Raw genomic sequence first — 18,998 nt, forward strand, 5'->3', positions numbered from 1 at the left:
TGACCTTAGGGAATTTGGGGGGGTCACCGAAATCATAGCTGCATAAGCATTCATTTGTTAGTCACACAACACACCTTATAACCATTGTGTCCAAGGAGTTTGCTATGTGTTGTAAGAATAGCAAACTTATTCCTGAATTTGCCGAGTCAGCACAGATTTCAAATACTTTGTTCCATTGTTTCCATAAAAATACTCTCGTACTCAACAATCCACTTTTCCTTAATTTTAATTCAGGCAATAATATGGTCACCACAGCTGAAGAGGTCCAAAAAATGGATCTGACCCTACCCTCAAGAAGGAAATAGTCTCAGGGAAAGAAGGCAAGAATGCTCCTGGCACCTTCGCGCTGCTGACTGCCCACAGCCTGGAGCCGTGGCAGGCCGGAGCTGAATGTGCCAGAACCCCAGAGCCTGAGCAGTGCCTGCTACTTCTGTGCCCAAAAATGCCTGTCAAACAGGCATCAGAGGAGGCTGCAGAGAGCGTGTTTGCTTAGGACACCCAGATAAACCTCGGGAGGTGGTCGGAGGAAGGGCAGAAGACTGAACATTGACTGAGACCAGTTGCTCTCTATACATTCTCTTATTCAAAGTTTCATTAAACAATCTGACAAAGTAGACGTTACTACTGCCACTTTACAAGTAAGGTTAAATAACTTGCCCGAGGGCACCAAACTGGGACGTGACAGGGGCAGGCTTTAAGCCCAGGTCTCTCTGACACTTCACCGCTGCCATGCTTGGCTGACTCCCTGTTGGAAGGACTTGGTGAAGGAGGTGACCTTTGAACTGAGGCCTGTTACAAAGTCTCTAAGATAATAATATACCAGCATTGCATTGTTTCAGTTAATGCAAACAGGTAGCAGCTGAAGCAGCAAGGAGGAAAAAAGAGCCTGCTGATGGGGGCGGGGAGGGCTTCTTTCCACTCCTGAGCAACTCCACAGAACCCAAGAATTTCCCCAGCTCTTGTCTGGCACTGCCCTCCCCACTCCTGCTCCTGTCCAGTCCCCACCCCTCCCCTGCCCAGACATCCAGAATGCCGCCTGCCCCCTCCAAACCCCTTGGTTACTGGGAAACGTGATGTCAGTACTCCAGCAACGTCAGCCACCAGCTTGGGAGGTGAGGGATCCGACCGAGATTACTTATCTCCCCGTGGCCCCAGCCTTTCTCATTTCCTGCCAGCTCTATTTGCACACTTACCTGCTTCCTCCAGCGCCCCGTTCACTCGCTACTGACGCAGTCTCCCCCCCCCCCCCCCCCCCCCCCCCCCGGCTGACTGAGGGCAAACAGGGCTCTCTGAGTCACACAGCTCCCCCTTTCTCTATCCCTTCTTGCCTGGGGGTTTCAAGAACTAACCCACTGCCCTTTCCCTCGAGATCACTGCTGCATCCTTGTCTGACCTTGGGCGGTTCGGCCTTTCAGCCTTGTTTCCCTCCTTTATAAGGCGGAGATCAAATGCCCTCGGTCTTGCTTCCCTTCCTACTTAACGCGCAGGGAAATGGTCAGCATGGCAATGTGAATGTTTCAATGACCAAAAAGAGCATAACCCCAGAAAATGCCAGGCCTTAACCATCATCACTACTTCAAAGTCGGAGAGGGACAGAATTTCTCCTCATTGAGACAGGGCCCTGGCCCCAGTCCTCTCGGCCTGCCCACTCTCCCAGTAACCCGCACTACAAGCCCCCACCCCGCCATGATTCTCCTTCCTCCTTCGGGAGGCCCAGCAGGGTCCTGCCCTTGCCAGGGTTGTGGAAGGCTGCCCCCTGCCGACCACCGGATGCCTGACCACGGCGGTCCCTCTTGTCCCGAATTCTGGACCAATATTGCCGCCTGGTGGTCAACAGAGGCCTACCAAACTGAAGTAATTCAGCTCTCCTACCTGTTCAACACAAGGTCTTTTGAAAGGGAGAGGAGATGGAAACCTCCCCGTCTGGTCCCTGAGATCTGTCTCCAGGATGCACACAGATCTCCCCATGCCAGGGCAGGGCTCTCAGAGAAAGTACCTCAAACTGTGCCCAGAAAGCTCCTGGGGTTGTTGGGGTGGTGGGAAGCGAGGGAGGAAGGAAGATGCTAACTGGACGGGTAACTAGCCTGACGTGGAGGCAGCCCTGTCTGCACCTGCATACTTTATTTTAGCGTTCAATGCCACCCATAACCCCTCTGCATCTGTCCCCACTATGGCCCGGTCCTTGGTGTACCCTACTTATTAAACCTTCCAGCCCCCATGGGGTGTTCACAGCATCTACCAGTGATCAAAGAGCCAGTGACACATTTCTGTGTCCTCTCCTTTTCCGGACCTATAGTCCCTTTTATGGGTGAAATTCGAGGTAAAAACAGAGCCACAGCCCCGCCTCTAACAGGAGAGAGTGGGGAGTTCCCAGAGGAAAAAGAAAAGGGAAGGGAGAGGGGACCCAGCATGAGACCCGAAGGGAGAGGGGACCCAGCATGAGACACGGGCTTCTCCTGGAGACCCTGAAACAGTCCCAGGAAGAGGTGATGACAAAAGAGAAGGCTTCTCAAGCCTCACAAGAGGAAGTGGACCCGAGAGACACGCATCGAGGTCAGAAAACGGCCATGCAGAAGGAAAGACAGCAAACCGAGCTGCAGGGAGTGCCTGAGCCCTGCGGCCCTGAGGCACAGGAAACAGAGCAGAGCCCCAGGACCAGAGCAGGGGGCAGAGTGCCAACCTAAGGCTCTGGCAGTGCAGGGCAGCTGGAAGAGAGAGCCCTGGGGCCACCAGGGGAGTGCGGCTGTCGGCCCGGGGGCAGCGGCCTGCCTGGGCCTGGGGCACAGGGGCCCAAGTCCTGAGCAGGTGCCTCAGCCGAGCCTTGGCAGTTAGCAACAGTGCCAGGCTGCTAGGGCCACCCCGAGCTAGAAGCCCCCACAAGAATATTCGGGCTATTGCACAAAAACCTAGCAAATGAGCGTGCTCTGCACCACAGGACCCTGTGTAGGGCTTGGTCCCAGAACCTATCACTATAACCCCCTCAAACAACGCCCCCTGGCCCGCACCCAGAAGAATGCCCTGGGGGTGGGGCTACAGAAGGCACCGACTGCCCCTGGGGGTAGGTGGAGCCCAGCCTTGCGGGGGACAGAGAGGGAGGCGTGTCAAGGGAGGAGCTCAGATCAGGCTGGGGGTCAGCACTGGAAGAGGGTTTTCTCTGTTCATTCCGACTTGGCACCTCATTCTGCACAGAACTTTTTGGAAGTCGGAGGGAGGAGGACACTCAGAGTGAGGTGTTGCCCTCAGCGAGGACTCTGGAATCCCCTGGACTCAAGAGGGAGGGGGGCATTCCCAGAAGCATCAGCTCCCAGGCACCTCAGAACCCTGCCTTGGACCCTGACCAAAGAGTGCTCCCAACTGCTAAATAGGCCAGGGGCCCCGTTTCTCTAAGCCCTGCATCCCTCCCTCCGGGGTGAGCCCTGCCCCTCCCTGAGTCACCCCAGGGAGAGAGGGGGGAAAAAAGGGAAGAGAAAAGAGGCATTGACTACAGAGGAAGGAAAAGGAAACAGCAGAGGAGGGAGGAGAGAGGCCACGCAGGAGTGGGTGACAGAGGAGAGCAGAGAGGGCAGATCTAGGGCAGATCTAGGGCAGGGGGAGATAGGGAGAGGGCAGACAGAGCATCCCAGAGGGTGCCCCAAGAGCAGGGCGGCAGGGGCGGGGAGCCGAGGGGGCGGGCCGGCCATGTCCCACGGGACCTACTACGAGTGTGAGCCCCGGGCTGGCCAGCAGCCACTCGAGTTCTCAGGGGGCCGAGCGGGGCCCGGGGAGCTGGGGGACATGTGTGAGCATGAGGCCTCCATCGACCTCTCCGCCTACATCGAGTCTGGGGAGGAGCAGCTCCTCTCCGACCTCTTCGCTGTGAAGCCAGCTCCTGAGGCCCGAGGCCTTAAGGGACCCGGGACCCCCGCCTTCCCCCACTACCTGCCGCCTGACCCTCGGCCCTTCGCCTACCCCCCACACACCTTCGGCCCTGACAGGAAGGCCTTGGGGCCTGGCATCTACAGCAGCCCAGGGAGCTACGACCCCAGGGCTGTGGCCGTGAAGGAGGAGCCCCGGGGGCCAGAGGGCGGCCGAGGGGCCAGCCGCGGCGGCTATAATCCTCTGCAGTACCAAGTAGCACACTGCGGGCAGACGGCCATGCACCTGCCCCCGGCCCTGGCGGCACCCAGCCAGCCCCTGCGCGTCCTCAAGGTAAGAGCAGGTCAAATCTCGTCCCTGCAGCCCAGGGGCTGGAGGGGGGCCCCGCGCCGGTGGGGGGCTCCGCGCTCCCGCTCAAGCTAACGAGTCAGTGTTTGGTGTTGCTCTGGGAGACCGACCCACCCCCAAACCCTCTGTGCTCACCACCCCCCACGACCCCTCCTTGCTTCTCTGTCAATTCCCTCTCATCCTGAACCCCACTATGGGGCTGGGATCCACGGTGTCCCACAGCCCGTGTGGCCAGCTGACCGGCCCAGACCTCAGGTCCCAGCAGCTTCTCTGCGGCCCATCGGCCCCTTCCTCTTGTTTCTCTGCCGCCCGCTTCTAGAAGAGGAAACGCCCGCAGGTCGTAGGACTAGAGACTCGAGGGAGATTGAGGGCAAGTGTCCTCAGACGGGTGTGGGAACGTGCAAGGGACTTTGGGTCAGAGCAGGGCACCCTCTGCACGCGGCAGGGCAATGGCCGGCTCTGGATCCCGGATCTCTTTGATGCCCGAGCGTGCTTCGGCCGGGCCTCCACCCCGCTTCCTGGCCAGCCTTCACCTCTCGTCCCTCTGTGCCTCCCCCTCCAGGCCCCTGTGGCCGCCGCCGCACCCCCCTGCAGCCCCCTCCTCAAGGCGCCATCCCCAGCTGGCCCCTCACACAAAGGCAAGAAGGCGGTGAACAAGGACAGCCTGGAGTACCGGCTGCGGCGGGAGCGGAACAACATCGCCGTGCGCAAGAGCCGGGACAAGGCCAAGAGGCGCATCCTGGAGACGCAGCAGAAGGTGCTCGAGTACATGGCAGAGAACGAGCGCCTCCGCAGTCGTGTGGAGCAGCTGACCCAGGAGCTGGACACCCTTCGAAACCTCTTCCGCCAGATCCCCGAAGCCGCCAACCTCATCAAGGGCGTGGGGGCCTGCAGCTGAGCCCTGCTGGCAGACTGTGGCACCAGCCCCCCACCCCACCCCGGCCCAGCCTGACCCTGGGGATCCCTACCCTGCTGGGGCCCTAGAGCCGCTCACAGGCCAAGCCTGAGACAGAGACCACGGACAAATGGCAGCGGGCGGCGAGGGAGGAGGGCGGACCCCAGCATAATGAATCTGTGGCTGAATAAAATTGCACTATGACGCGGTAATGGGCCTGCACCCTGGGCCTGGGCGTGGGGGGGGGAAGGCGCGGTGCATGTGTGACACGGGGGCTTCATGGGCTGGGAATGCACGTTGCTGGCTCTTGGTTCCATGCCCAGATGGATATCCAAGAATATAGATACACTGCCCACAGCTCTCCCCCAACACACCACACGGCCAGGCTGGGTGTCTGTCTGTCACTCTACTCCTCTCTCCCCCTGCCCCCACCCCAGCCCGTTCTATTCTTCTGGATGATGAAGGCACCCCACCCCCGCAGCCCCACTGGACCTGGAGCAGCCTCTGGATACTTCCCTAACAGAGTTCTGTGGCTTGTGGGGAGATCCCAGTGCCACCCAGTCCCTTATGCCCAGGCCTGCTGACCCCAGCACCTTGAAATATACGTCTGGGAGCTCCTGGCAGCTTCCAGATGGCTCTGCCATATTTAGGGTCCCCTAGCTCTGAATCCAGGACTCAACCCCTTCTCTCCAGTTCCACAACTTGAGCCCACCAGGCTGACATCCCCCCGTGGCTCCCACCCACTCCCTCATTGTCCCTCACTCCCTGGGACTCAGGTTCCCCATAGCACTAGAATCTGAGTGCTTGGAGGAGGACTCCGGTGGGAAAGGTCTCGAGACCTGTGTGAACAGGAGAAAGTTGATAATGAGGAAAACAACCCACCAATGCCAGGGAAACCCCTCGTGTGAAGCATTTTCCCTTTCATAGAACTCTAGCCCAAGAGCCTCCATCTGAATTTCCCTCCAGTTTTTTTTTACTAGCTGTGTGACCCAAACCAGTTACCTCTCTGTGTGCCTCAGTTTCCCCATCTGCACCATGGGGGTAGCATTAGGGACAACACCTCATGGTGTTGTTCTATTCATAGACAAACATGGCCTGGCACATGGTAAGATGAATAGTCATTATTATTCCATTTTGCTAGAACTGAAAGGACCTTAGGATCTCATCTAAACTTCTCACTTTGCAGGTGAGGAAACTGAGGCCTCGGGGGTGGGGAGGGAGTGCTTAGCCAGAGTCACACAATTGCTTAGAGGCAGAACCAAAAATAGCTCCAAAAAAATCACGGATCTCAAGAGGTGCTGGAGGAGACCTCAAGAGATCGTCTGGTGGGCTTTGGCCTCAGAAGAGCAAGATAGTGTGAGCCACATCTTACAGATAAAGCGGCTGAGGGCCAGAGGGGATAAGAGACATTCTCCTGAAGCTCTCTCCGTCCCTTTGCTGTGTCAGCACATGGCACCTGTCTCTAGGCCAATCTCACACCCTCCCCACAAAGGCACACAGCGTAGGGCGGGCCTGCCGGTCCCATTCGGTAAGGAACCAGAGACATGAGACGCAGTGGGGGCCAGAGTCTCTCCTAAACCGCCAGTGGTTTGTAGGCCCCTGCTGAGAAAGCCCGAGTTAGATATCAAGGAATAACTTTCTGAGAGGGGGAAGACAGGATCCTCCCAGTCTCCTCTCTCTCTCTCCCACCCTTCCCCCCATTTCCACATCCCCAGCAGCAGAGACTTCCTACATCTTGGGCATCCGTGTGCACCATGCCTGCCTCACCCAGAACTCGGTCCCTCTCCTGCCTTTGCCTCTGTGTCCCTCAGGCACCCTCTCTGACCTCTGTCCCTGGATCCTCCTGCCCCAGATCCGGTCCGGGCAGATAGATTTGAACATCACTAGATGGTTTATTCCCACCCGAGTTCGTAAGGGGGAGGCGCCAGTATCCATGGATGCCCGGGAGAATCCCACACCTCCCTCCTAGCCCAGGGGGATGGGGTTGCATAAGGGGGGTTTGTACAGAACAGGGTAAGTGACTCAACCTCCGGATTTCCTCCTCTCAGCTCAAGACCACTGCCCCTTGACTTATTTTCAAGTTTCTGGGTGATGTGACCTTTGGTTGCTTCAGCATCAACCCCGAGTTGCTTTCCCACCGCTCAGAACTGGGTCTCCTCCCAGCCCCCCATTACCCTGCGGCTCCTCGGGGCAGAGGCCTGGCACCACGGCTGGAAAAGAGTCAAAGCCCCACTGTGAGAAAAGAGCACACCTGATCCCTGCATGAGCACAAGTGGCGAGCATGCCCCCAAATCTCTGGCAGATCACATCCCAGGGAGGAGACAGGTAGCCAGAGGTGGCACTTTCTGAATGAGGCTTTTAACCTGACCTCAGCTGGCATGGGCCAAAGTAACTTATTCAATAAGTATTTGTTGAGCATCTTTCCCGTGCCGGGCCCTTGCCAGGTGTTGAGAACACCGTGGTGACCAAGACAGGCCCAGCTCTTAGCTGAATGGGTGGGAAGAAAAAGGCAACAAACAGGTGCACTGGGTGTCTCCCTTTGCCGTTCTAGATCCCCTCGACCCCCGGTCATCCGATTGTGCTCCAGGCACAGGGTAAAGTCGAGTGCTTATCCACCAGCTCTCTCCCGTCCGGGACGGGCACCTTCCACTGCCCCCTCCCACACGATGCCGCCCTTATGGTCTTGGGAGCAGTAATGGAGCCTGCTAGCTAGCCAGTTCCTGCATCATTCCTTGCAGCTTTCCCACAATCCTGTTCCTTCACGCCTCTGCAAAGCACCTGCAGTAAATTCATTAATTACTCCATTCAGGGAAACCAAATAAACAAGCAGGAAGGGAGGTTATTTTAGCTAGGGTGGTCAAGGAAGTCTTCTCTGAGGAGGTGACATTGAAGTTAAAACCTAAAAAATTTCAAGGAGGAGACAGATGTGCCAAATTGGGGGGAAGGCCTAAGACATCCAATGATCAAGAAAAAGAAAGGAAGCCAAGTGAGGCTGGCTGAATGGAAAGGAAGAAGAAAGGGATAAGCAAGAAAACACCTTCCTCCATCTAGAATGGAATTGCCAAGAACTTTCCATTCCCTCTGCAGGAGAGCTCAGTCCCTAAGAAACTGATATGGGAAAGAGAGCAAGCTTCCAGCACCCAAGCCCCTTCTCCTGCTCACCCCCACCCCCACAGCAGAGTTGCTGCAGGGAAAGAAGAGGCAGAAAGAAGGAGCCCCAAGGCTCTAGTCCTCAGGACACAGTGACTTTAAGAAACAAGCAAATCAAGGTCCAAACAGCACATACATGCATTTCCATTGCTTTAGACTCCACAGTGGGCTCAGGCCCACTTTTCCTTCAGGAACTGAGCGGGGGACAGGGATAGGAGTGCTGAGCTGAAAGTCAGGATCTCAGGCCTGGGGGAAGCGGCCAAGGAGAAGGAAGGCTGTTTGGTGATACCGGGAACAGAGAGGAAACTGCCCAAGGTGAGCCTGCCAAGGTCAGTCCTGCAGTGGCTGCTTGTGAAAGCCGCTCCCCTGCTCAGTGCACACCTCCCCACCCCACCCCCCTCAGATTGCCACATGCCTGGGCCCCCAGGGCCCCCATCCCAGTGTTGCAAGATCCCGGTTGGGGTTGTGGGGGTGGAAAGGGGCCTCTTCACCTCCACCCCTACCCTGCGCCAGCCAGGGAGGGGGCTATGGGATGCAGTATGGGAGATGCTGAAGCAGTGATAGCCAGGGCTGGCTGAGGGCCTGGGTGCCTCCTCTCCAACAGGCCAGTCACTTCCTGTCACCCTCGCTGGCCCCCAGCAAGCACACCTCTCCTTTCAGCCTGTGCTGCTCCCAAGTGGGAATGCTCCAGCTTGGACAGGACTCCTGGCTGGCCTCTGTCAGTGCAACTATAAGCAGGCCTGGCCCCAGAAAATCTTCATTGGAACAGGAGAAATTCCCTGAGGCTACCCCGCTAGAGACTGTCGTGGGTATTCTCGGCGGAAAATGGTTGCCACTGGCCGTCAGTTCTGACTTCCGGGATAGCGGAAGGGTCCTAGGACTTGGGAAAAGGCAGGCTTCCTAACCAGGAGAGCCCCACCTACAGAGCTGTGGCCTCCCCTTTAGTTTTAGAAACAGAGATCTGAGGTAGGTAGAGGCAAGCCACCCACAGACTGGATCCCCCAAGCCCCCCAAGCCAGACTTCGCTGTGAGGCCCCAAAGTGTCCAAACCTCTGTTGCCCCCCACACCTAGCACTGCTGCCCCCCATAGCCAGGCCATCCCACCCTGCTGCAATCGGGACGGTTTGCAAAACGCCTGCTGGCTCCCGCTTTGTCACCATCTGAGGTTAGGGCTGCGCTCAGGAGATAAGCCCAGGCCCCACCCGCCATCCAGAGTGAGCCGGCTGGCCTGCTGCAATCGGGACGGTTTGCAAAACCCCTGCTCACTCCAGCTCTGTCACCATCTGAGGTTAGGGCTGCGCCCCAAGATAAAGTCTAGCCCCGCCCACGGGCTGGGCTTCCAAACCTCTCAAGCAGCATGGCCAAGAGACAGAGCTCCTGGGAAGCCACTCAGGGTCTGGAAGCCTCACTCAGGCCCAGCACAGAGATGCCTCCGCCTGTCGTCCCCTCCCCGCTTTTTCCCCTCCCCCCCAACCTCACCTCTGCGCACCCATCCTCATTACCACCCTCTCCCCACACTGGCCATCTGCTCTCCTCACCGTCTACCTTCCATCCCCACCCTCCCTCCCCACTCACGTCCCTCCTGTCTCCTCCCCACGCCCATTCATGTATTCATTTGCTCAAAAAATTCTCATAACACCTACTCCAGGCTGGACACTTTGACTGTTATAGAAGCTACAGGATAAACGAGGAGAGCAATCCCTGCCGTCGTGGGGCTCACAGATTTATGAGGGGGACAGACACACATAATACCACAAATAAATTGATCATTCCAAATGGGCAGTGCTATGTGGCAAAAGTAAAGGGTGACCGGGACGGATGTTAACAAGGGCACCTGACTTAAAGGTGAAGGTCAGGCAAGGCTTCTTTGAGGAAGTAACATTCAGACATCTGAAAGGTGAGGAGTCAGACTGGCAAAGAGCAGAGGTTCCCAGCAGACCGAGAAGTATCTGCTAAGGCCCCAGGCAGGTCCTTCCTGGTCACTGACAGGCTGGGGGAGAAGCCAAGTCCGAGAGGTGCTGACAAGCACAGGGAGGTTGGGGCAGGTCGGTTCTGTCCAATGACTCTGTCTTCACAGGGACCGAGGTACTCAGTGCCAGCGACTGAGCAGGACACTCTGAGGGGCGGGCGCACAGGTGCAAGACCCCAGGCGCCAAGAGGGAAGAGGACTGAGATTTCGGTCTGGAGAGAGCCCCCGTTGAAGTCAGTGATGACAACGGAGTGACCACAGGCTGTCCTCTGGGGTGACTGCCCTTGGTGGTCCTTAGCTGCTGGGGGCCGGTGTAGAGAAGACGGACGTTGGGAGGCAGGATGCACGGCACAGACAGTGAAGGGGAGTGGGGGGCACTTGCGAAGGAGGGATTTGGTGATGAGCCTGGAACCCCAGGTGGAAGAGGAAAGACAGGAAGGGCCAGCGGTTCTGCCATGAGCCCCTAGAAGAGCTGCAGTGAGCCCACTTGAGCAAACAAACTGTAAGGAAAGGAGATCTTATCAGAGAGTGTGATGTTCGATTCAGTTATTTCATAGGTGCTGCAGTTTCTGGTGATGATAAGGCTCCTGGGAGTGGCTTGCTGAGGTGGAATGGAGAATGTTCGAGATGGGCGAGTGAAGGAACCGAGGGGTCAGTGTGCTGGATGGAGCATGCGCACGGACGATGACACCACCAAGACATGCCGGCTCATCCCCACCCTCTTCCACACCCCGTCCTTGTCCTAGCTGGGCCCCACTTCCTCCCCTTCCTCCTCAGCCCCCTCCCTCCCAATGCCTCATTTCCTCCCCCTGCACCCTCCTCTCCCCCTCAGCCCCTCCTGTCCTCCTCACCTTCTGCTCGGCGGTCTGCCCCGCCCTCTGCCCCGCCTCATGCTCTCCCTACCCTTCTTCCCTCCTGTCTCCACCTGGTCCCCCCGCCCCCCTCTTTCTCATCCTGCTCCTCTGACCCATCGGTTGTACTTTTACTCGCCACGCTGTGCACTCGAGAACACGAGAGCGTGGTGGCTTAAGCCCCACATTCACCACCGACCCACGCTGCCTAATTTTGCTGTGCTTCGGTTGTAAAATTGGGCTAGTTATAATCTATCCTACCCTGGAAGGTTGCCAAAAAGAATACATGATTCTAAAGCGCTCACAAGACGTCTGGGCACAAAGGGGATGCTCAGATAACTGTTATTCTCACCCTCTCTCCTTACCTACCTCCTCTCTTTTCTCCCAGCCACCTTCCCACCTGCATTATCCCTCTGCGCCTACTTGGCACCTCTTCAAAGAGGCACCGGCGAATCAGACTCAGCCCCTGCCCACAGTCTATCAGGGCAACAAGCACAAAAATAAATGTCAGGAGACTATAATAAGCGCTACTTGAAAGATGTGAAAGAATGTGCGAGGCAAACCACCTCTGCCCCGGGGGAGTAAAGGAAAAAAAATCTCAGCAGGCGGAGCTGGCTCTGGAAAGACGAGGAAGAATTTGCCAGGCAGAAGCAGGACAGCGGTATTTCAGCAGAAGAAACACGAGGTGTTTCTTGAGCTGTTTCTGCTGGAAGGTACAAAGTTCTGCACGCATGTGTGAAGCTCGGAAGAACCCCTGCCCTGGCAGGGGCGCACCCTCCTAGACGCGGCCACAAGAGGGCAGCAAAGCACTAGGAGTGACTGCTGCGGGGCGGGGAAACCTGAGGAGAGCCACACAGACCTTGACCCCCTTGGGCCAATAGTGACGGAGAGGGTTTTCCGCCCAACCAGGAAAAGGAGGGCGTCTGACACCTGGATAATAAGGTTCGTCTTAGAAAAAGAACAAGAGTCCCCTAAAGATTTGTACACATGTCAAGAACAGAGCAGTTCTCCACTGAGTTGAAAGTGTCTGTAGAGTTATGTACCGCTGATGTGACTTGGTATTGACCATTGCGCCGGACACTGTTCTCAGCACCTTACAAATCTTTTTTTTTTTTTAAAGATTGTATTTATTTGGGGCACCTGGGTGGCTCAGTCGTTCAGCGTCTGCCTTCGGCTCAGGTCATGATCCCAGGGTGCTGGGATCGAGCCCCGCATCGGGTTCCCTGCTCGGCGGGAAGCCTGCTTCTCCCTCTCCCACTCCCCCTGCTTGTGTTCCCTCTCTCGCTGTGTCTCTCTCTGTATTTGACAGAGAGGGAACACAAGCAAGGGGAGTGGAAGAGGGAGAAGCAGGCTCCCCAGGGAGCGGGGAGCCCGATGTGGGGCTCGCGGGGCTCAATCCCAGGACACTGGGACCATGACCAGAGCTAAAGGCAGAGGCTCAACAACTGAGCCACCCAGGCGCCCCATAAATCTTTTTTTTTTTTAAGTAGACTCCAAGCCCAGCATGGAGCCCCACGTGGGGCTTGAGCTCACGACCCTAACACCTAACCGACTGAACCTCCCAGGTGCCCTTTAAAAAGTCTTTGCTTTCTCCTCAAAGCAACCTTGCCAGGGAAGTACAATCATCCCCCTTTTGCAAATGGGAACCTTGAGGCATTGGGCCAAAGTCACCTGGGTGGAAATCGGCAGAGTTGGTTGGGCTCCAGCGTTTGGCTGCCTCCCTTGTAACTAGTCGTTCCAGCCACAGGTCTGGTATGTCCAAGGATAAAATCCAGCCTCCCCGGGAAGTCAGCAGCCCTTCTGTAAACTCTTGTCCTGTCTCTAACTAATTAGCTGTGTTGCTTTACGTCACTTCACCCCTGACCTCTTTCTTCAAAAGTTAAGCAATGGGGTTAGGTTCCGTTCCTTCATCCACAAACTGATGACTAGGCCCTGGGGACTGTCGCGAGCGCTGTGGCTACCAAGCCAGGCAGGAGGCAGGCTTACCTTGACAGAGTGCAGGACAGCCAGGGAGAGCAGCTAAGCCAGGGATGATTGCTGGAGAGGCCCCTCCTGTGAAGTGGGCTCCCTCCCCTCTGGCAAGTGTGGAATTTGGGCAGAAGGTGTTAAGTAAGAAAGGCTTCCCAGCATAATTAGAGGGCAGGTAGGAATTGGCCAGGCAGGCAGGGAAGGGAGGGGTATCCAGGCAGGGGAAACAGGATGTGAAAGCACAGCGTGAGCAGAGAAAACAGGGAGTTCCGAGAGTTGGGTGAGAACCTCTTTGAACATATTCTATTAATGTCCATTTTAAGAGGTGACTTTCCCTTCCAGCACGCCCATACGTGGCTCCGTGAAGCCTCACAGAACTAACGTGACAGCCTGTCCTAGGAGGTGTCAGTCAGCCAACGTGTATTTGCTGAGCACCTACTAAGTGCCCTACACAGATGGGGGAGGTGCCTGAAAGCCTTGCAATTTCCTTAGAGTCCGCCCAGTTCTGATAGTGGGGCCAGGGACATGCAGAAGCTTCGTTTGCCCATCTCCAGTGAGATAAGTAGGCATCTGTGAAGCACAGAGTGTCCCCACAAACAGCATTATGTTAACACCAATTTTTTAGTTCTGGGAAGGTTCCAAGGTTGTCTGCTCAGAAAGAAAGGAATGGGGATGAAAGATGAAAGAGGGTTAGGAGAGATTCCTGAATGAGGCAGGCTCCTCTCTGGAAAGATCAGTTGAGGCCTTACTAGTAACACCGCCTCCTCTAACCCCCCACCATGACACACACACACACACACACACACACAGCTCCCCCCCTCTGGCACCCCCAGGAAGCAGCAGCTTTGGCCCCTGTGGTTCACATCCAACCTCCTGGTGGGAACTGTAGATTTAGTCAACAACACTCAAATCTTGGAAAAATAAGCAAGAGAGGTGGAGATGGTATGGAGAGAGATAGTAGAAAGAAGGAAGCCAGAAGTGAGTGAGGCAGGGAAGAGGGGAGCCCAAGACAGGACCCAGGGCAGGTTAGGGAGAAACACTTGCAGGATGTTTCTCCTACCGCTGCTCCTGCTAAGGACTGCCATGAGCAGATGCCTTCATGAGGAGACCCAGAAGTCTGTGACCCTTCTCCGGCCCCATCTCTCCCAACTTGCCCCCAACTTCCGCTCTTCCACCCTCACCCTGCCTGGCTCCCGTGACCCTCAACCCCTGAGAATCCGAACCTGCTATATCAGAGACCCTGTATCAGATGGAGCTTGGGATCCTGAGGGAGCCAGGATGAGAGGGGGACCCGGAGCCCTGGCCCTGGCCGCAGCCAGACAGGCTGCTCAGCAACTCCAGGGGATCCTCGCAGGTGAGTAGGGGAACAGAAGGAGGCAGGGAGGGCTGAGGAGCAGAGGGCTAGGGAGGAAGACAACCAGAGAAAAGGAACTCTAACATGTTGGGGTGAAATTGACCGCTCATCTTTTTAAGTCCCTCCAGTGCAAGGCCCCCTGCTTCTGAGTCGAGACCCCGCACAGTACTGCCATGCTGTCTGGGGGGACCCAGACACGCCAAACTACCACAGGTGAGTTCATGTCGTTGAGAATGTATATACTACCTCTTCAGAGGTACCCAGAAATGTTTCCAGCTCACCTACAGATATCCATTCTTGGCAGATGCAGCCTCTTGAACCCAGGGTACAAAGGAGAGAGTTGCCTGGGGGCAAAGGTGAGAACAATTGCTCAGATTTGGGAATCTGAAGATCTCTAGCCTGCCTAGACTTCTCCAAGCCCATTAGCACCAAAATTACTTAATGTGCTTTCTAACAAATGTAGATTCCTGAGACCCTTCTCCCCCTGGCAAGTTATTAAATCAGAGACCTGGGGGGGGTGGGGGGGTGGCAGGAGTCCCTATTCTGATAAAGACTGTCCACTCCTCACTCCCAGTACCCAGTTTCCTACTGTCTTCATCTGCTAAGCTAGATGCTGCATTTCACCCCTGGCCAGATCCCTGATGCCCATCTCCGTGGTTATGCATTGTGGCCAGAGCAGGGTCCCCCACAACTGGTCCAGCCAGATGGGCCCGGGGTCCAAGACACTGATTTTCTCCTATATGTGTGGGTGGCCCACACTTCCAAGTGCCATGGAGAGGTGAGACCCAAATCAAATCCCTTTCCCTGTCTGCCTTTCTTAAATATCATGGGAAGGGGGAGGGAGCACAAAGGCAGTTTTTACTAAATTGTGCTTATTCGAGGTGACTCAGTCATGTTGATGAAGTTTGGGTGCGAGCTAAGCCCTTTCTTTTTTTTTTTTTTAAGGTTAATTTTGTTTTTCGAGAGATATAGAGGGATAGAGAGGGGGAGCCTGTGCGCACTTGCCCACACAAGAAGGGGGAGGGGCAGAGGGAGAGGGAGAAGCTGACTCCCTGCTGAGCAGGGAGCCTGATGCGGGACTTGATCCCAGGACCCTGGGATCATGACCTGAGCCGAAAGCAGACGCTTAACCAGCTGAGCCACCCAGGCGCCGGGAGCTAAGCCCTTTCAAACCATCCCTTGGTACTGAGTTCCCTGGGTGTCTATTTTCAGGAAGATTTTCTCTGTGTTCCCTCACTTCCCTGCTTCCCTCCTCTACCTTGTCCTGGCCCATCCATAGCCCTCTGTCATGGCCTATGCTGCCTGCTGCCATCTGGACTCGGAAGACAGACCCCTTGCTGGGACCATCGTCTACTGTGCCCAGCATCTCACCAGCCCCAGCCTCAGCCACAGTGACATCGTCACGGTGACTACTACATGATGAGTAGGAAGGCGCAAACAGGTTGGGGAGAGGGGGCAGGTCACTCAGCTTCCCATGAAGTGGAAGAATCTACTAAGGATGGGGGACAAGATGTCTCAACTCTAGGAAGAGCTGATTGGGCAGAGTGGGCTATAGAGTGGCGGGTCAACCTGCTCCGTTCCCCCGTCCCCCTCACCCTGCGGTCATTTGTCCTTAGGTCACACTCCATGAATTGCTCCATGCTCTGGGTTTCTCTGGACAGCTCTTCAAGAAGTGGCGGGATTGCCCCTCAGGACCCAGTGGTAAATGGGAGGAATGAGGGCGAGCTTTCCCACGACGTCAACAAGAGGGGATCACCACCACCCCACCAACTCCTTCCTTCCAGTTCTGCTCCCCCCTTCCTAAGTGTTCCTTTCCTCATACTGCCTTCTTCCCCTTCTGTGCTCAGCTAGAGAGGACTGTTCAACAAGGCAACAAGTGACAAGGCGAGATGAGTGGGGACAGCTGCTTCTCACCACCCCAACTGTTAGCCACAGCCTGGCCAGACACTTGGGAGTGCCAGGGGCTTCACCCGGTGTTCCCTTGGAAGAAGAGGTGGGAACGGGAGCACCTGGCGGAGCTGGAAGGAAGAGAGGGCGGTCGGGTGGCAACCAGCTCCCTCCTCCCTAGGGCCCTTCGTCTTCGCACTGGGAGGCCCGACTGCTCCAGGGTTCTATAATGACTGCTACCTTCGATGGTGCCCGGCGCACTCGACTCGATCCCATCACTCTTGCTGCCTTCAAAGATTCGGGCTGGTACCGAGTCAATCACAGCGCTGCGGAGGGGCTGCTGTGGGGCCGGGGTAAGAACAGGGGAGGATGGCAGAGGGGCCCTCACGACCCGAGTCAGCGTGCGGGCAGTGAGAGGCTGGAAGGGATTTTCTGCTGCTGAGGTGGAACCGAAGCCGTGAGCACAGCAGGCGCTGAGGGATGCTTGGCGTTTTGTTTGTTCGGAGGGCTCTTTCTCTTCCTGTCTCTCCAGCAGGATCTGGCCTGGAATTTGGCCTGGTGACTACGTGTGGGGCTGGCTCCTCAGACTTCTTCTGCACTGGCAGGTATGTGTGCTGCGTGGTTGAGGGGCTGTACGGCCATCGGGGACCCTAGTGGTCAGGTGCCATCCCTTCCACACAGCGGACTGGGCTGCCACTACCTGCATCTAGACAAGGGAAGCTGTTCCTCGGACCCCGCGCTGGAAGGCTGCCGCATGTACAAGCCCTTGGCCAATGGGGTGAGACAACTAGAGAGAACAGAATGAAACAGACAGGCCCCGAGCGGAGTCAACGTCTAAGACATCTCGGCAAACACTTTTCTGCCTCCTGCTCTGCCTTTCAGAGCGAATGCTGGAAGAAGGAAAATGGGTTCCCACCTGGGGCAGAGAACCCCCACGGGGAAATTTACCATTCCCAGAGTCGTTGCTTCCTTGCCAACCTCACTTCACAACTGCTCCGTGAGGACAAGACCGGGCATCCCTCTGAGATCCCACACCCGAAGGAAGCAGAGCTCACTGGCCGCTGCTACTTACATCAATGCACAGAGAGAGGAGCATACAAGGTGCAGGCACAGGGGTCACCCTGGGCCCCATGCCTTCCTGGAAAGGCCATTCAGGTGGGTATCATAAGTGAAGAGCCATATAGCGCATTGGCGAAAAGGAAGTTTAAAAGTGCTTGGAATAGTAGTACTATTCAACCTATTTAGATGTTCATTCATTTTTTACTAAGTACCCGTTGAGTCCATGACCCCGATCTAGATTGTACTTTTTCCTTAGAAGGAGGGCTTGAGCAAGCAATTAGGTCCTAACTACACCCTGCTATGTATTTCCTTGCAGATACCTGGGTACTCGGGTCTTCTCTTCTGTCCCCGGGGTCGGCTGTGTCAAACTAACGAAGTTACCAATGCTGTTACTTCCCCACCTGTGAGTCTTCCACCCCAAGACCTGTCATTCCAGCTGTCTTTACAATTAGCTGGGCCCCCGGGCCACTCGGTGAGGAAGGAAGAGCTGGACGGGCTGACTGAAGCGGTACTCCAGGCTCTGGTGAGCAGAGGCAGCCCCAGCAGGTAAAAGGGCACTTCAGGCTGAGGATTTCTCCAGGGGGCCAGGGGAACAGCTTAAGTGGGTTACTTCACAACTCTCCTCTGAAGACTTTGTCCCACTCCTAAGCCTGTACCTGCTTCAGGAGATAAGACTCTTCCAGGGACTCTACCTCCCTTAAGAGATCCAAATGTCCCTATAGGTGCTATTTCCACAGCCCCTCCACTACCACTAGTCTGGTGTTCACTGTGTACATGGGCAAGTCCCCTGGCTGCCAAGGGCCTTCAGTTGGTATGCTGCACAGGGCCCTGACCCTGACTCTCCAGAAGAAGCCCCTAGAAGTACATTTTGGAGGAGCCAGCTTTACCACAGGACACACCAAGTAAGATAATATTCCAAGTGGTTTTCTTTCAAATTCCTGGAGTCCAGATGTTTGAAATTGCATTAAGTACTCACTCATATGTAGGTCCTAGACAGGGTTATTAATTTCAGAAAACAACTCATGTGATCACATCAGGTCTGTCACTACGGGACACCTTTCCCTCCATAATAAGGGGGTTCTCCATCTCTAGGACATACGGACCCCAGTCCTCTTCCTCCCTTATGTACCAACGGGGCACCATGTCCAGTTTCCCAAACACCATAGTCTAACTCTTCCCTTAAACCATTTCCTTCACTGCCAAGTTAGGTCTCCTTCCAACAACTTAGGTTGCTGGGAGACTCAGATCTTGGTCTTTTTCCTACTTTCAGGTTTTATATTCCTCTGATTTCCTGTGTAGCTTACTGATTGGATGAGGCAGGGTTTCGTGAGCTCTGTGTATTAGGATAAAGGTGAAGCCCTTCACCTCCTAAGCCTAGGCATTATACCAAGCCAAATGTTACCTCTGTGTTCCTAGGTTGCTGGTTACCTTGGACCGTAATCCCTTTGTGACCCATCTAGCACTGTCCACAGGACTCTGCCTAACACTGCTTATTCTGGTGGGTGCACTGGGAACCGTGGCCTATCAGAAACGAGCTACTCTTCGGGTGGCACCATCTGCCCCTCACCATTCACCAGAGCTCCAAGACACAAGGGGCCCAGCTGGAGGAATAAGGGAGGTGTGATGTTACCCACAGCATGACAGGGTAGACAGGGCAGATTA

At 55.8% G+C, this 18,998-nt stretch overlaps 2 protein-coding genes across 2 annotated transcripts; both read left to right on the forward strand.

The window, feature by feature from the left end:
* Positions 1-3,533: 3,533 nt before the first annotated feature.
* Positions 3,534-5,272, forward strand: CEBPE (CCAAT enhancer binding protein epsilon). The gene is made up of 2 exons (XM_027571851.2): positions 3,534-4,188; positions 4,766-5,272. The coding sequence occupies exons 1-2, from the start codon at positions 3,679-3,681 to the stop codon at positions 5,099-5,101; spliced, it is 846 nt and encodes a 281-aa protein (XP_027427652.1). The 5' UTR covers positions 3,534-3,678; the 3' UTR covers positions 5,102-5,272.
* Positions 5,273-14,083: 8,811 nt separating this feature from the next.
* LMLN2 (leishmanolysin like peptidase 2) lies at positions 14,084-18,960 on the forward strand. Its single transcript, XM_027569162.1, is given in 15 exon segments — positions 14,084-14,390; positions 14,519-14,603; positions 14,695-14,746; positions 15,025-15,168; positions 15,373-15,387; positions 15,481-15,795; positions 16,007-16,091; positions 16,238-16,383; positions 16,459-16,630; positions 16,813-16,882; positions 16,959-17,055; positions 17,160-17,432; positions 17,653-17,882; positions 18,059-18,238; positions 18,753-18,960. Coding segments are annotated over 15 exon segments (2,379 nt in total).
* The last annotated feature ends 38 nt before the right edge of the window (positions 18,961-18,998 follow it).

Source organism: Zalophus californianus, chromosome 6 (genome assembly GCF_009762305.2).
Source record: "Zalophus californianus isolate mZalCal1 chromosome 6, mZalCal1.pri.v2, whole genome shotgun sequence".
NCBI lineage: Eukaryota > Metazoa > Chordata > Mammalia > Carnivora > Otariidae > Zalophus > Zalophus californianus.

Excerpts from the sequence above, each read along its gene's own strand:
- CEBPE (XM_027571851.2), top strand. The coding sequence starts at position 3,679 with ATGTCCCACGGGACCTACTACGAGTGTGAGCCCCGGGCTGGCCAGCAG. Across the intron at positions 4,189-4,765 it reads AGCCCCTGCGCGTCCTCAAG|GCCCCTGTGGCCGCCGCCGC; the intron begins GTAAGAGCAGGT and ends CTCCCCCTCCAG.